Here is a 17062-nt window from a genome sequence, read left to right as displayed (position 1 = left end):
GTTTAAAATGAAAACCTTTTACTTTAAATCTAGACTATGTAGTAATTTAGAGTACAAAAGTGCTATATTAGTATGGTAATTAGAGATAGAAGGTGAGTTTTATTATGTTACAACAGCATAATCGGACATGGGTAAAAGTTGTTTTATTGAATTTTGCATTCTATTCTGGTTATTTATACCCTAGGAGTAATCACAAACATACACGTCTATAGACCAACCCAAGATAAGATTTGCTTCCTAGAAGCAACAACAAACTACAAGATGGGTTTAGAAAAAAGTTGAAAATAACTGGAAATCAGATGGACTTATGCTTATGTTTCACTTTGGAATCTGTCCCCTGCTAATGTGATCACAAAGTCACATGTTACACTACTAGAACATGGACCACATGAAATCCTCCATAGCCTAGCAATGCGTTGTTTCAAGTTGTGAAACGAGTCAAAAGTAAGACAACAAACCACCTTGTCCTTCAAAAAAAGCAATGGATTTATTAGCAAGCACATTTGATGAAGAGCTTTGAACCAGCACAATGCTTGACAGGGTAGTTTTGAAAGGTTATGCCACTCCATTGTTCAGATAAAATACACATGTTCAGTCAATTACAGCTGTGTGATAATACCTCATGTCAATCCAATGTTTCATTACTTCTCAATAACGCTGACATCAGACTTCCTCTTATGTCTTCAAACCAGACAGCTGGATGCAACTTCCTCTTACAACATTCAAGTCTGAAGAACTGACCAAAACTTTCACACGTTGTCAATTTTGTCCCTTTGTTTGTTCCGTATTGTGTATGCAACTCAGCTTTGCCCTGACACAGTACAGGATTCTTATATATTATGAGGAAATGGTCAATGCAGTTGTAAGTACTACAAAGATATGGGTGATTGCAAAGTATTTTTGTTCCATTTGTTCATCATTTCCCAAAGCAAGCATAACCTAGGAAGGTGGCTTGAGAGAAACTGCCACCTGGTCATCAGTGAGACGGGTTTTGTGGTCTACAGGTCTCAGCTTCATGATGCTGGTCTTCAGCGAATACCACCACCCTCTCCAAGGATACCAGACCACACCATCATCCGTGGAAGCACTGTAGTGTCCGTTGGGATAGTACACGCCATTGAGATTGGCCGAGTGGCATCTACGGAAAATACCAGTCGAACAGAGCATGTATTTGTTAATGTCATTGGAAGACATAAATGTGAATTTTTGTTTAGACTCGTACTTATTGAACCACCAGCCTCCTTTGTCTTCCTGAGCGCAGTTCCCCTTGTAGTTATCATTGTCCTGGTCGTAGGTGCTGAATTTCATGCCCTGGTGACTGGCCCATTTGACCTCAGGAACCTGATAGCTTCCAGTCAAAGCATCTCCAGCGGTACCAACATAGTCTCCAAAGGAAAGGCGGTAGTGCTCCTACTGACGGAAATAAAAAAATAACAACTTGCATGAGGTTCCAAGAGTTCGGGATGTTTTTTTAAATGAATAACGTTAATAACTCTTGACTCTTAGTATTTTCACACTGAATAAATCAAATTTAGTCGCCAATATCCAGAGATCCAAGATTGAAATGGATTCCTATCACTTCCAGTCTTTAAAACTTCGTATTGTCAACAGAAACCTTTAAGATGTCACATTTGAGGTAGGTTTTTAATTTGACAAAAGTCAATGTTTCTTTTAAACAGGACCCTCAGGTAGGAAGCAATGCACCAATAATGATCCTGCTGTGTAAAAAGTACTGCATACCTGACCTTAAATTTTTTTGAGTATTTTTTCCCAGTCACACTGACAGATCATAGTTAGAGCACCAACTCCTACCTTTATTTTCCGTGGAAATAGATTAACCTACCTTTATTTTCCGTGGAAATAAAGGTAGGTTATTCTCTGTAAATAACCTTCCAATGCAATTGTGACGATGGTTATGACTAGATAGAATGAGCTTTGCATAAATCCACTACGATTTATGCAATTGGAGTTTTAAGAAGCATCTTAAAACTCCAATTAAGAAACAATTAGCTACCTAGCTAGGAACTATCTAGCTAGGTAGCTAGATAGTTTGCATAATCCAAATTTTGTCTAAAATCTCATATGCTTACTTGTTTTTACAGTTTTCCTGCTGCAATAGGGTTGAAATTAAGATATAATGTTACTTAATATGTTCTTCTTTAAAAAAAATATTCCCTTTTAATCTTCAAACAACTACACACAGTGCTACACATAATGTATTCCATCAACATTTAGGACTTGGACCTTTTCATTTGCTACTTGGAAGTTCTTGTACTCAGCATAGCGCTGGTGGCCATCAAAGTCTTCCAAGTTGATCTTCATTGAATAATTCCCTGCAAAAGAAGGAGCCACAAGAAAAAGGATAAGTTTATGCAGCATACAATGTGGCCTGTAGAAATTTATGCGCTGTTGCGTTGATACAAGAATGTCCTGGTGTTGGAATCCCAGCAAGACCACCAGAGGTAGACACCAGCAACCCTGCGAGAATTTTGCGGCCATCGATGGGAAAGTGGATGAGCAGATGACATTTCTGGACAACACAAGTGTTCTCCAAAGCACTAATAGTTGTTATTTTGACCACTTGATGGCAGCAGACAAACAAAGGCTACAGAAAAAGCTACACATGGCTTTTTCCACAAAGTAGACACTTAAAACAGCATTTGCATGTGTTAGTTTTCAGTCTACAAAGCAAAACAGTACTAACCTTGTGTTGTGAGAAAATGCAGGTTATCGTTTCCAAGCCAAAATTCTGCATTCAGGTCTCCAAAGCCGTCCTTATACTCTATCCATGACCTGATGGATTGATAGTTGAGGAGATTCTTATTTTTTACACAGACAGTTGAGTTTGTACCAATGCCTATGATGCAGCATGCTGCAGACACACCTGTTAAATGCCTCTGTGCCATTGACCCGTCTCTGCAGGACAGTCCATCCTCCTCCTTCAGTCATATCACAGTAGACTTTGACCACTGAAGGGCTCCCTCTGGGCCTGATCCGATACAGACCGCTGGATTTGAATCCAGAACTGTAGACCTGGGAGCAGTCTGACACACAGATTTACACAAGTCCGTTTATCCAACAGACGGCATAACCAAATACAGCTTCAGCAAGGATTTCACAGGGTTTTCTGAGGGTGCGAGGCAGTGGGCGTTGACCTGCTTGCTGGGTGTCCTGGACCCGGTCAGGTCCGGCATCGTTGCTGTTGCCCTGTTGGGTCATCAGCTGTAAGCTGTGTAGGAGGAGCTCCTGTTTCTGAAGCTGTCTCTTCAAAAGCTGCTCCTGCTGCCGCAACCGAGCCAGCTCCCCGCCGCAGCCGTCTGACGCCTACACAGACACATACACACATATGTGTGGTCCCTGAAATGTTCACATCTATTCCCTTCCATTATCTCATTTGGTTTCAAATATGCCTGTTGGAAAGCAAAATGTAGAAAATATGTGAAATATAAAACGCACTGAAATTATGGAGCCTTTAAAATAGACAACTAAGTCTGCACAAATGTCAGCTTTTGTAGGAAATATATAAAAATCTCACTGTGTCGTGACAGTACAGTATGAGGCAGGTAATCTGTGAAAAACATCAAGCTTCTGTGCCTTGTCCCAGTACTAACTAGAAGCAACAAATCAGAGCCAGGAGGCAGGTCTTCGCGCTGTCAATCATCCCATGTACGTGCCTCCTCCCCCTACACATGCCTCCCTCTTGCCATCTGCTATACAGCTTCTCTTCGTCAGCGGAGACTCTCGTGAATGCTAAATCTAGCTAACAGGGCCTCCAATGATGACAGATAAACGGATTTTGGGTAACAGTGAGTTGTTTCTTTTCCATTAGCATTTTTAGGAGCACATTCACGAGGTTGATTGACAGCGTTAAGACACTCCTCCTGGTTCTAATTGGTTGTATCTGTCGGCACGGTGCGTTTTTTTCCAGACGGCAATAGCAGCACATGGGAGAAGATGATTATCTGTTTCATATTACACTGCCACGTCATTATACGACATTGTGATAGTTTGAACAAATATGTAAAAACATACTTTTTCTATAAACGTTGTATACATGCAGCTTTAAAAATGTGGAAATTTTGGGACAAATTTTCAATCTCATGTTTCTGTAAGGCTTTGACACGCTGATGCCAAGTTTAGCTAGCTCCCGTTTCTGTTGGAAAACAGTAATGAATCCATAAAAATAGCACTCTTATTATTTGTTTCTCTCATGTGAAACAGTGTATTACTATCAGACAGCAATAGTCAAAATAATGACAGAGTAGACATTTTAACGCTTTTGAGGTGACAGAGATGCTAGGCTACCTATTAGTGATTACCTCAGTTAGAAGCACCGAACCAAAAACGGGTCTCCGTCTATGTATATATTTTAGAAAATGTGAAGCTCTTTGTTAACTCTGAGATAATACAGAGAGAATAAATTAAAAACTAAAAGAAAAACTGTAATATGTTCAGCCTTCCTGTTATCATCTGAAGGTCTGGCTATCTTTTACAGCCTGAATAAGCAACCATAATGTCTGTTGTAGACACCATGAAATACAATACCTTTCAGCTGTAAGTGAAGTGAAAACAGATAAACAGAACCGTTTTGGCTGCATTGTGACAAAATATGGAAAATTCAAGGAGTACATGGATTTTAAAAAGCACAGTTACAGAACACCCCAGAACAGCATTCGGATTATTCAAAGTATTCACCTTGACAAATGAGGTGCAAGCTGCCAGCATCATCAATCCTGTTAGCAGGGCCATGGTGGGGCCTCTCTTCCTCCTGTTGTTGAAAAATTGCAGCACAACCAAGAAAGAAGTCAGTAAAGCAGACTGATTCTTCAAAGAGTTTGGGCTTATCTGTTTGATTCTTGTCTTGGAGAATGGAAAAATCTTCCTACAGCTGAGTTAAAACAAAGGAGGAGCACCTGGAGAAATGCCTGATTCTCCACGGTGATAAAACACACCAAATGTTCAGGCACGGCTCAGAACAGATGTACCCAGAACCTGCCAAGACCAACTTCACGTTAAAAACAAGTTTCTAATATTAAACTTGTTGTTAAAAACAAGCTTTGTGTCGCTTGGTAGCAATTGTACCGTGATTCTTTGATTCTTCCTGGCCAACGCACCGTGGCTCCCATCTACCCCATCCTCTGTGAGTGTCATTGAGAGACTTGAGTGGTCATCGTCTTTCTGATTAGCAGCTTTGTGCCATTTGAAATAATGGTTTGGAGTGGGTAAATGCGCCTGAAGGTCAGCGTTTGTAGGAGGATAGAGGACAGAAGGAGGCCATTTTCCTCCATTATTTGGTTGCATAATTGTTCTGTGACTGATTGCAGTCAGACAGCCTCGTTTTATAAATACGGTGCGGAAAATAAGTATTTAATACACTGCCGATCTTTTTTATTATTATAGCAGCATCTGAACGGTGAGAGGCAAAAAGAGAGAATTAGTAAAGAATGAAAAAACACAGATAAAACAATGAATGATTTTGAAAATAATTAGCATTTTATTGCATGAAGCAAGTATTTGACACAATAGAAAAATATAATTTAGTATCTGATACAGAAAGCATCTTGGCTTCTTTTGTGATTGATGAAGAATATTACCATAAACTGAAACATTGTAATGAATACTGAAGGTGAATTTAGACGGTGAATCTAAATTTGTGGTTGAAAAACTGCAATTAACCTCCAAATTATAAATGTATTTTTACCCAACCAACGCATATGTTTCTGACAGGAAATGAGTTGTTTATCTCTCTAAAGATAAAATAAAACATGTAAATCATCAGAATAACCAGCTAATCATCAGAAAAATCGACAGTTTAATCGATTACTAAAAGAAATGTAAGTTGCAGATCTATTCACATCCTTCGGGAATCAGTATGAGAGGTTCAGAGCAGCTTCTAATTTGTCCACATTACAGTCAGAAGTTCCAGTTATACATGACTGAGTTCTGACTGCACCGCTCCAGCCCCAGCAGTAGTTTTATAATAACAGTAAGGTTAGTCACACTGAGAGTATTACTGCTTGCTCAGCAATCTCTTGTGAGTTGACGTCGTTTCCTCTGCGGAGCTCTGTTCACTGATCTGCGATCCTACGCAAACACAGACACACACACAAAACGTTTGTTTTCTCAGGCGGTGAATGCATTTTCAGCTTAAATAATCATAAATAACTACACCTTCATAATAATAATTATCAGTTTGTTTCAGCTTGGAAACGTTGACAAATGTGATTTTTTTTAAAAAACAGAGACTTTGTTACTTTTGGTTTTTGCCGATTTTCTCCGCGGGGAGACCTCAGGGTCGTCTGGTCGGACATCATCCGTTTTCTTGTAGTAATACGGTTGGTCGGGTGGGCCGAACCTCTACGTTTAAAACACCACACAGAGTTCCAAGGTTTGCAGCTGTGCTACTTACCCAGAGAATACAACAATGTGGACACAAAGTACCTTGTCAGGGCACACGAAGCTGACGAAGAGAACGAGGGGAAGTCCAACCACGAAGACGTAGACACCCATGAGCCAGGGACGCTGCTGGATGGACAGCATGATGGACTCTAAGAAACCAGGCTGCAACATAGATGGACAAATACAGTGTTGATTACATACATATGCAGGGCCGGATTTACAACTATGTAGGCCCATGGGCTGGAAACCACGTCTTGGTGCCCTTTTCACTAAAGAAACTTTACTTCCCCAATGCGATTTTCAATAGATTAATAGGTAGTTCTATAAATAACCAGGTCTGAGACGATTATACCAACTGATTATGGTAAGTTTAATACGTCACTTGGCCAGTAGCTTCATGTTGTCCCCTAAAAAAAACAACAAATAAAACTTCATAATTTTCAACTACTTGGGTGTTGTCTGTAGTCTTAAAAATCGCAGAATACTATTACAACTCAACTGATGTGGACCTGTGACTCTTACATAAAGTACAATGTTTTCAAAACATGCATCCATAAAAAAAAATACATAAAAAAATTTTGTGGGCCACCCCACAATAATTGCTGCCCTGGGCTACTACCCCGTAAGCTCTTTCTAACATTTAGCCCAAAATATGCTGAAAACTATTAATCATTTTCATTAGATTTCACAATTATGCACGACTTTGCATTGATGTATCACACTGAATTACAAGAGAATAAATTGAAGATCATTATTTGACAAGACAACACAGGGACTAAATTAACTAATGACCACATACAAATACCCACTTCCTTAGCTCTGCTTTGACTTGAGTACAATTCCTGGCTACTCTGCCCACGTTTGAATGTGTCTGCTTATAGTTGATGATTTTACTGATGCAAATGAAAAGAAAATGAATGCACACACCAAGCTAAACTCTTACCTGCCCTGCAGCAGACACTGCTGACACCAGCATCATACCCAGCACAAGAGTTATTGTCTGCATTGCTAAAAGAAACAAACAAACAAAAAACATAAAAATGGAGTGAAAACAGTTATTTCAAAGCACTGAGAAAATCTACCTGCATGTGTGTGTACATGAGGCCAAACTAAGAGATCCAAACTGAAGCTTTTCTCTGCAGAATGATTCAGCTAGCGAGAAAACAAACCTCACTGAATAGAACAGGAGCATGTTGGATTGGAAGCAGGTTGAAAAACTGAGTAGAACAAACAGCAAATGAATTATTTTACCTTTTCAACCTGGAGTGTTCTCAGTCTCCTGAAGTCACTTCCTCATACCTTGCAGACTTGTGCTGTTGGACTTTGATCAGAAGCCACTTGCTTGCTTACATTGACTCCAGTTACAGAGTTACCATATTACACGGATATCAGTGTCCTAAACACCCTTTCACACAGCCTTCTTTTTTACATGCTGAAACAGATTAAGTTATGATCTTAAATTATAAGTTTATGTGGGATTTTTAAGGCAATAATGTCATAATTAGGACAAATACAAAAGACAAAACAAGACGAAAAAAAGATTCCTATTAACTAAAGCATTTATTCACAGTTCCAACTCAAAGCATGATGGGATTTTATTTCTACTCAATAGATTAAAAAGATCTATTTATGCTGTATGTTAGTTTACATTTGCAATTTTATCTGCAAGATGGTCTAATCAGAAAAGGTAGAAATTTGGTTTAAAAAAAAGAAAAAAAATGTTTATACCCGATAACCCTTCCACTTTACAAACACAAAGTATTTTATGTCATACTGAAAAAAACAAGCGTAAAGTGACAGACGCTTTGTGTTTGTTTTCAGCAAATAAAAATCCGAAAATTGTGCTCCGTATTGGGATTTACTTTATTTTGAGTCTACGTATCGAATTACAGAAAATAAAATAAAAAAATAACAGTATTTGCTGACAGATGTGTGAAGTGAGTCCTCAGAGCCGGATGTTGATTTCACTTCGTACAAAGTCGCAGCCGGAGACGCTCTCGCTGCCGTCGGCGTCCGACAGAAAGCCGCTGCCGGTTGTTGCCGTGGTGATGTTGTGCTCGAGGGCTGTGAGTCTCTTTTTCAGCCGGAGCTGGGATGAGTTGAACTCACTCTGCAGGCGCGCCAAACACGTCTGAAAATAATTTGTCACAGTTATTGACAGGCTTTCAGGAATCAGTTTTGTTTTAATTAAAAAAAAAAAAAAACATAATGGAAATTAGAAAAACAATAAAATTAAAAAAACTGATGAAGTTTCATAAAAAGCCGCTACACTGACCTGCAGACGGTCCAGACTGGTTTCCAGCCTCTCCATCTTCTCCTCCAGCTCTTCTCCGGCAGACACGTTTACTTCCTCCAGAAGCCCCTCCTTCTGTAGGATGTCCCGCCCCCTCTGCTCCAGCTGTGCCCTGGCGTGGGGGAACTCCTGCAGGGCCTCCATCAGCTCTTGTTTGGAGAGGCAGAACAGGTCAGAGTAGCCCAGGCTCCTTATGTTAGCGGTGCGCCTGTTCCCCATCTTGCTGCCGCTGATGTTCAGGATGCTGATTTCTCCGAAGCAGCTTCCTGCGGTCAGCACAGCGAACTGGGTGACTCCGTCGTCCCCCACCACCGCCAGGTGGCCCTCTTTGATGATGTACATCTCCTTACCCACATCGCCCTCGGAAAAAGCAGAGACAATTTCACGTGGGTTCCTCTGTAAGCCATTTTATAGTTGCAAAAGAAAGGAGAAATGCTTAAAAATAATCACTAATAATTAAGACACAAACTACTCCCAGCTATATTTTTTATCCACAACACAAACATAACTGAGCTGGAACAAATAAAAGTTAAAACCTACGAAAAATTCTGATGAGAAGAAACACATATCTTAAAACTCATTTTGAGTTTAAAGGTGAAAACGCTGAGCGGCAGAAATCTGACTCACACTAACACATCATAACCACCCAGCACCAAATAGAGAAAAAGGATTCCATGCTGTTGGTTTACATCTATAAAATAATGTGTTAATTTTCTAAAATAATGTGTCATCTTAAAGATGTATTGTAAAATAATGTATTTTTTGTAAATAGGTATGGTGTTATGTCCGTCGCTAGAAAACAATGTATCGTATTTTCTAGGCTATAAGTAACAATTTGAAGATGCTATGAGAAAAGTGTGACTTATTGTCCGGAAAATACGGTAGAAATATCTCTTTCTGTTATTTATGTAGTAAACATGTTGTTCACGAGAAGGAGCTTGCAACGCTAGGATACAAAGAAGAGGTATTGGAGTCCCATATTGTAAAATAACTGGACTGTTTTAGTGTGTTTTGGCTATTCTGTCAACCATTACAGTTCAACAGATATTAGCAATTCTTCCAAGATCAACAAATGATAACATCTTCAGAGGAAGTACGGACCTTTCTGCAGATGTAGTCACCAGGACTGAACACCTGGGGTCGAAGTTTTAACACCAACTCTACGAGGAGACCTGCCTCGCAATCCTGGAAAATACGCACCTGGATCCACGCACACATTCACAGAAACAGACAATATTGAAGACATGGCAATTTATGGACAAATGGGATTCAAAATTCAGGTTCTGATGAGCGTTCTTATGAATGTTAAAGAACATCCCAGACCAGTGGACTCAAACTCCAGCCAAAAGCCAGAGTCCTTTAACTTTAGATTTCACCCTTGTCCTAAACACATGAATTTAGTAGCAAAACTGCTTCCCTAGTATGGAGTCAAATGCTACAGAGCTCTGATAATAGGTTACCATTGGAGTCAGGTCATCTAAAAGTTGAAGGACACTGGCCCTTGACGACTGGAGTTTGAAACTGCTCTTGTAGACAGAGCAAAATGATGCATAGTTATGCAAATGTAAGGCATCAAAGACTTGAATAAACTGATGTCAGAGGAGTTTAGTGGAGTTTACCTTCTTCAGTGTGTCCAGGTGGACATTAATGGCGATCTCTGCTCGCAGTTTGTTTGGCAAGCTCCTTAGCACTTCTTGCTCGTCGATTGTCTTCTGATTAGTCCAGAGGTAGTCAAACCAGCGAATGACGCGTTGCTCCAGGACCTTGCTGACATGCCTAAAGTGCATGTAATGTTTGAGGGCGTCCACGCGGGTTTGAAAGCCTGCTCGCGTTGCATTCATGTTGGAGATCATGGATCCAACGTTGCCAACAATGGAGGCAAAAATCAGAACGCCAACCTGGAAGAGAAACACCAAAAGACCGGTCTTCGGTGGACAGGTTCACTCAATGGACAGCATGTTTGGGGATGACAATCTTACCAGAAAGTCAAATATCAAGAACAGGTACTCCTCGTCTCTGACAGGCGGAGGGGTCTCACCGATGGTGGTGAGTGTCAGAGTGGACCAGTACAGACAGTATATGTAGCTTCTGGCCAGCGAGCCGAACTCGGGGTCGGAAGCATTGGGATACACCCACGAGTCGGAACCCAGACCCAGGACTTTGGAGAAACTGAAGTACACACAGGCGTTCCAGTGGATGATGACCAGGATGTACAGGACTAGCTTGCAGATGCGGAACGCGTTGGGATAGCTCGTGCGTGTTTCAGTCCGTTCAAAGAACTCGAAGAGGCGTGACAGCCGCAGCAGGCGGTTGAACCGGAGAAGAGGCGTGTAGCTCATCCCGACTGTGAGGTACAGGAGGTCCGTCGGGAGGATGGAGCAGATGTCCAGGGTGCATTGTAGCGTTCGGATGTAGGTTTCTCTCAGACGACGCACGTCCTTCACCAACAAGCCTTGATCTAGAAAACCTTGACATATAGACAAACAATGCCCAGGCTAAGGGATGTGGACCAAAACAAACAATGTAATTGAAAATCTACATCACTGAATAAGGATTTTTATTCTGACAGCAACACTGAGAGACTTGCTTCTGTCGGATTACTAACTGAGTACCTGTGTGGAGACGAACAGCAATATCCAGGATGTAGACTCCATCACATATGTAGTCCAGGACTAACCACACCTGAACATTTTTCATCTGAAGCTCATCAAAACAGGCCCTTCAGTAAAACAGGGATAGAATGAATACACATAACTGAAAACAACAAGATCTTCCACAATAACGCAATTAAAAACACTCAAAAAAACATCCCGCATCACCCTCCTCCTGCCACTTCCTGTCATCTTCTTCGTTTTTTCGGTCAGTAGTAACATCCGGTTACTCGTGACAAGAAAAAAAGTGTTTCCGTTGTAGCTTTGCGCAATAAAACATTTTCGATAAGGCTGAAAAACCACTTCATCCCAGCACAAAAACATTGCGCTAGAAAGTGGTGTGTTTCCATTAAGTAATTCTAATTTGCAATTGGTTTGCAGCTATTTTATTATTTATTACAATAACAGCTCCCTACCTCACAACTAATAGGGTGAAGTTATAAAAAACCGCTGCTCCAATCACTATCAGCCAGTTGTAGTAAGCATCATCAGACGGTGATAAAACCACAACCTTCCACTTCCTCCTCCTGACAAAAAGAGTCAGAAACGCAGAGTGAATCAAATCAGGGTCGGCACATTCAGAGCAGGCTGAGTTGGATGGTCGTTTGGCGTCTTACGTGCGTCGGGAGCGTCGGACTTCATTCTCTGTCTCGGAACCAGTGTGGGTGTGGCTGAACCTGCTGGGCGGGGCCTGTAGGTCCGTGTTGGCCGGGCCCCTGAAGCGCTCCAAAAAGGAATCCGGCCGCTCCGTCTCCTCGGCCAGACTCTTCTGGGCCCATTCCCTCAGAGTCATCACCATACTCACTATTCTACAGACACAAAGTGCAAGAATACTTTTAAAGCAGTCTTTACAGATCAACATTAGTCAACGTCAGGACTGTTGACTATTGGTTCTGAAACAGAAAACAAATATAAGACAATATAAGACAGTACCTACCAGGCACGTGCAGGGTGGGCTGGGGGGCTTGAGCACCTGCCCCTTTTGCTCCTTGGACCCAAGTGCCCTTTTGGTCTTTTTTTTTTGGTATTATTATTTCCTAAGCCCTCTTCTGACACATAAAAACATGTGCTAAAATTATTTGCTTTTTTGTATAACATAATAAGCCGGTCACCTTGTTACCTTTGACCTTTTGCCCATGACGCATGACGCAGTTGCCTCTCGCGCAGTGAGGTAAGGTGGCTAACTGCGGAGCTCAACGTTGCGAACGTTCCAGATTACAGAACAGTTTTTGGTGAATAAAGTGGAGTAAACTTGCTACTTGTCAGATGACAGAAAACGTTGAAGTATCGTTTCTGCTTCGCATTGTGCCCTTGTTTATATTTTTAATAGTGTAATTCTGTAAAGACAAAATATGTCTGGTGGTCTAGCTCTGATTTAATTTCTTGCTAAATTGCGGGTTTGAATATTGCAATACTTTCCTATAACAAAACAGACCTGCAGAAAGAAATTACTAATAAAATATCTTACATATGCATAGTTGTATGCTCTATATAGAGATGTTCGTTAGCTCTGATTGTATATCTCGCAATTTTGTAATTTATCATTGTTTATTATACTCTGAAAGCTGAGAGGCTTTGTTAATATTCTGTCCTAGAATGCGGTAAGATGTGCCCTTTTTTTGTTGTTGAGCACCTGCCCCTTTAGTGGTCTCCAGTGTTGTAGTACTCGAGATCGGTCTTGGTCTCGAGACCATTTTTTGATGGTCTCGGTCTCATCTCGGACTCGACCGCATTTGGTCTCGGTCTTGTCTCGGGTGCTGAGGACTCGGCATTTTATTTCAAGACCGGTCAAGACCGCATATGTGAAAATATCATTAAACGTACAGCATACTGTCCAGTTTATTTGTTAACATCTTTGTTTTCAGTGGATGCAAAACGCACCAATTAAAAACCAAGCAATTACGTGTTTCTGTTACTCCCCCCGCCCCCTCCCCACCTTTCACTCGCACGCGGCTCACCAAGACATGCAGCAGTTTTTTCCTCTGAGCGGCAGAAGATGTCTGTCTAATCATCAGTAATAGAATAGCGCTGCATAAATTATAAGAAATCCGATGGCCACAGCTAACAAACAAACACACGTTCTTTGTTCTTGTAATGTTCTGCGTACACTGCAGTAACTATGATGATTTTATTTAATTATGTACATTGATATTTTTTAATTAACAAATAAACAAAATACAAGAACGAAAGAGCATGCATGGCATGCACATAATTCTTTCATTGTTTTCATTCAAAGTGACAGCTGTAATGTGTGCCATGGTGTCAGACTGCCTGGCTTCATGTAGCAGGAGAGAGGGTGAAAACAGTCTCAGTGTGCGCCTTGTGGTTGGTTCCTTCTTGCTTGTTGCTCCTTGGTCAGTGTTCATAGTTGAGCGTTATTTACCGTCAGGGCATTGCCTCAATTGCTATGTTTAATGGTTTCGTTATCTTTTTAGGGATGACCACTGCCGATTGTAGCACAGAGATGGCACCAAAGCAGAACAAAGATTTTGTTCTGCTTTTAATAAGTATTTAACATCTTAAGTGTTGTTATGGGAATATGGATCTTTTAGATCAATTTGAGAAGTAATTTTGATCATATTTCACATTTTATCGTATCATGTAGCGCGGGGCGCTGGTCTTGGTCTCGACTTCCGTTGGTCTTGGTCTTGACTTGGTCTCGGACCCTAAAAGTCTTGGTCTTGATACACTCTGGTCTTGTCTTGGTCTCGGGTTAGGTGGTCTTGACCACAACACTGGTGGTCTCTGCACGGCCCTGGTACCTACTGCTTACACAGCCACCCAACATGAAAACATAATGAGTACTACTCATGGATATTCTAGTAAAAGCCTATAGTCATACCTCGACAGCGCCCCTCGGCCTCGAAAGGAACTCTGGGAATTCCTTTCGATGGTGGCCATATGGTGCAGCTCTGAAGAAGTGTCATCACATATCGACTGTCCCCTATTCATTCAGAAACAGAAAATACTGGAATAACTCACAGGATATTGTCTGAAACACTAACTCAACACACATTCCCAAATGACTGGAGCTCATCTGTATCACAAGATAAAGCACAGACCATTTACCTTTTTATAATCATTATAACTGCATTAAGTTCTTGTCAAGCCGCAGTGATATTCCAAAGTTGTTATGGGAATTTTTTTGTGGTTCAAACATTGACCTGTCTCCATGTCAAACAGCTTTCAGTTGCATCATTTCTTGTCTTATTTTTGCAGTTCATCTGTCGACCTCTTGGGGTCCTCAGTTGCACTTAGGTCTATACAGTTAAAATGACAATGCAGCAACATTGTCATTAGTTGCTGCAGCTTCAATGTGATTTGAACTTATTTTTTTTCTCTTTTTTTGTACAGTTTTGACTGAATTGCTGCCCAGTGTGAGTTGTTCTTTCAGCAAATGGCCGTTTTTTGGATTCTGTACACTCTAGTTAACGATTAATCGATTACCAAATTAGTTGATGATTATTTCAAGAATTGAATCATTACAATTAATCTGACCAATTGTTTCAGCCCTTATACATACCATATCAGTAAGTATTGGGTATTGGCCATAAGAGTAATGTTAATATCGGATATCGATATCAGCCCAAATTTTAGTATCGGTTCATCCCTACTTCTAAATTCAGATTAGTTTGATTAATAGTAAAATTATACTTTAACTCAAGCAGCAGCAGTTGATTTTGGTTGCTTAGTTAACCGTAGCACCAAGCCACACTTATTTAAAAAATACATGAAAAGCGCAGATCCTTTTAAAAGTCCTTGCATGTGTGTGTGTGTGTGTGTGTGTGTGTGTGTGTGTGTGTGTGTGTGTGTGTGTGTGTGTGTGTGTGTGTGTGTGTGTGTGTGTGTGTGTGTGCGTGTGTGTGTTTGTGTGTGTATGTGTACCTGCTGAGTGTGCTCTCAGCACGATCACTATCCTCCTCCGTCCATGTTTTCACAGACAACCTGTGGGAATCTTGCAGTGGACCCGTCATGCTGCTCACACAAAAACACAACGTGGTTCTGCTCTTTTATCTGTCGTGTTAGAACCGTGACACCAAACAGACACTGGGTCACATATGAACAAGTCCAAAACAAGCTTCCAATCACATAAAAAAATCAAAATCAAACATGCAAATATCAGCAAAAGAAGGTCATCATGAGGTCATGCTGCACCAGGAATCGCCGCAAAAATGGCTTAGCAACAAACTGGTGGGCAGGAAATGAGGAGAGAGTAACATGGTACAAGTTCACTAACCTGATCGATCCTCTGTCCTCCAGACGTTTGCTGTGTCAAGTCTCCAAATCAATCCTCATGTTCGGTTGATTTGTTTCCACCTGGTTCTGTGTGTGCAGCTTTTTTCAAGCCTCTTATTACTGGCGGCATAATGGGCAGACGAATACACAGAGGACGGCTGAAATGGATGGAGCAGACAAATGTAACCAATAAAAGGGATGATCACATGGTGCACTTGAAAAAGCTTCATTTAAATTGTAAATTGTACATATGCGTGTGTGTGTGTGAGCATGTGTGTGTTCCTTTTAAACCACCAAACTCATCTGAATTCAAGAACCCTGTTTGAAGTGGCCTCTGGGCTGCGATTGTGTCTTCATGTTATCCAGGTTACTGAAGCTGAGAAATGTCTTGATGGCCACATCTTAATATTTCTGTCGGGAAACATCATTTACGCTCCATGTGGAAGAGAAACATTTCTCTACCTTTAATTTGACCGTTAAAAGATAACGCTCAGCAGATTATGTTCAGTTGTAAATAATAGAAAAATAGACCAAAAGGAAGGAAGTGGCAATCTGTGGGTACCAACGATTGGAAACGTCACACATCCTGTGTTCTATAACAGAACTATGTTGAATGAAAAGGTCAGAGTTCATACTACCTTGATTATTTTCACCAGTTGTTTTCGGATTGTGTTTGATGAATAAAATAAGACAAACAGTTTTGATCTTTAGTCATAACCATTGTGGCTAAGGCAACCTTTGAGGGCCACAATTATGTAGAATCTTTTTTTTCAGCTTTACATCATGTTATAATGTTATTCTTTTATAGAAAAAACATCTCCATGGCAACCATTCAGCTGTGAAAAACACCTAGGTGGACCTAGCTCCTCCTTCGAGGCACAGCTCCTCCTCTGCGGTGCAGTTTCCGAGCCACTGCCTCACAGAGAAGCCTTCCCCACCATGTTGTGATATCTTCCTGACCGCAGAGCTTCAGAAAGAGACGTCGTTTTTAAAGAGACAGAGGCCCAATTTCAAAGCATTGAATTATGAAGTTAAATTTCTTTTAAATCACCTTTGATAAATACAGCATTTTTACAACAACTGATATTAACACAGTTATTTGATTGTGCTATATAATGGCACTATGTGCCTGGAAATCAGATAATACTGCCCCTTTAATACTGGTCTAAGACTATTTAATTAAATTCATAGCACGTCGTCCCAAAGTACTTTATCATAAAAGTTATTTCGATCCAATCACACATACATTTCACTCGATCGTGGTTATCAAACAGTGCAGTAAAGTTCAATTTATTCAAATTGGCTTAAAAAGTTTACTAAGGAAACCCATCAGAATTCATCAAGATGTATGGATTGATACAGCAGAGTATCATCAGTATAGCAGTGGAAGTTTGTTTCATGCTATCTGTTGATTAGTTGAACATGGTTCAAAAATTTTGGCATAAAACTGCATGTTCTGCACAAAAACCAATTCAACATGTCT

At 40.6% G+C, this 17062-nt stretch overlaps 3 protein-coding genes across 7 annotated transcripts; all 3 read right to left on the bottom strand.

Moving 5' to 3' along the window:
• Positions 1 to 462: 462 nt before the first annotated feature.
• Positions 463 to 4990, bottom strand: fgl1 (fibrinogen-like 1). The gene is made up of 7 exons (XM_008419781.3): positions 4696 to 4990; positions 3156 to 3324; positions 2885 to 3044; positions 2705 to 2793; positions 2245 to 2333; positions 1223 to 1410; positions 463 to 1138 (listed from the first exon to the last, which is right to left on the bottom strand). The coding sequence occupies exons 1-7, from the start codon at positions 4747 to 4749 to the stop codon at positions 940 to 942; spliced, it is 948 nt and encodes a 315-aa protein (XP_008418003.2). The 5' UTR covers positions 4750 to 4990; the 3' UTR covers positions 463 to 939.
• Positions 4991 to 5471: 481 nt separating this feature from the next.
• On the bottom strand, positions 5472 to 8143 carry LOC145553047 (calnexin-like). Of its 3 annotated transcripts, none has more exons than XM_081611394.1 (5): positions 7482 to 8143; positions 7343 to 7407; positions 6442 to 6561; positions 6255 to 6357; positions 5472 to 6084 (listed from the first exon to the last, which is right to left on the bottom strand). In XM_081611394.1, the coding sequence occupies exons 2-5, from the start codon at positions 7403 to 7405 to the stop codon at positions 6011 to 6013; spliced, it is 360 nt and encodes a 119-aa protein (XP_081467520.1). In that variant the 5' UTR covers positions 7406 to 7407; positions 7482 to 8143; the 3' UTR covers positions 5472 to 6010. The 3 variants fall into 3 exon arrangements, with proteins under 3 accessions (XP_081467520.1, XP_081467519.1, XP_081467518.1); XM_081611393.1 differs by having other exon boundaries at positions 7651 to 8143; XM_081611392.1 differs by having other exon boundaries at positions 7343 to 8143.
• A 95-nt stretch (positions 8144 to 8238) lies between these two features.
• cnga2a (cyclic nucleotide gated channel subunit alpha 2a) lies at positions 8239 to 16969 on the bottom strand. 3 transcript variants are annotated; one of them, XM_008419774.3, is made up of 11 exons: positions 15581 to 16967; positions 15229 to 15357; positions 14186 to 14287; positions 11961 to 12152; positions 11760 to 11870; positions 11305 to 11411; positions 10672 to 11159; positions 10312 to 10590; positions 9794 to 9892; positions 8675 to 9052; positions 8239 to 8530 (listed from the first exon to the last, which is right to left on the bottom strand). In XM_008419774.3, exons 2-11 carry the CDS (start codon positions 15315 to 15317, stop codon positions 8345 to 8347), a joined length of 2031 nt encoding a protein of 676 aa, XP_008417996.2. In that variant the 5' UTR covers positions 15318 to 15357; positions 15581 to 16967; the 3' UTR covers positions 8239 to 8344. The 3 variants fall into 3 exon arrangements, with proteins under 3 accessions (XP_008417996.2, XP_008417995.2, XP_008417997.2); XM_008419773.3 differs by having other exon boundaries at positions 15229 to 15318; XM_008419775.3 differs by lacking the exon at positions 9794 to 9892 and having other exon boundaries at positions 15229 to 15318; positions 15581 to 16969.
• Positions 16970 to 17062: the final 93 nt, after the last annotated feature.

The sequence above is a fragment of the Poecilia reticulata genome, chromosome 10, assembly GCF_904066995.2.
Source record: "Poecilia reticulata chromosome 10, P_reticulata-male-v2, whole genome shotgun sequence".
Classification (NCBI taxonomy): Eukaryota; Metazoa; Chordata; class Actinopteri; order Cyprinodontiformes; family Poeciliidae; genus Poecilia; species Poecilia reticulata.
Note: the sequence above shows the minus strand (reverse complement) of the source record. Positions and strands in the feature narration are given on the sequence as shown.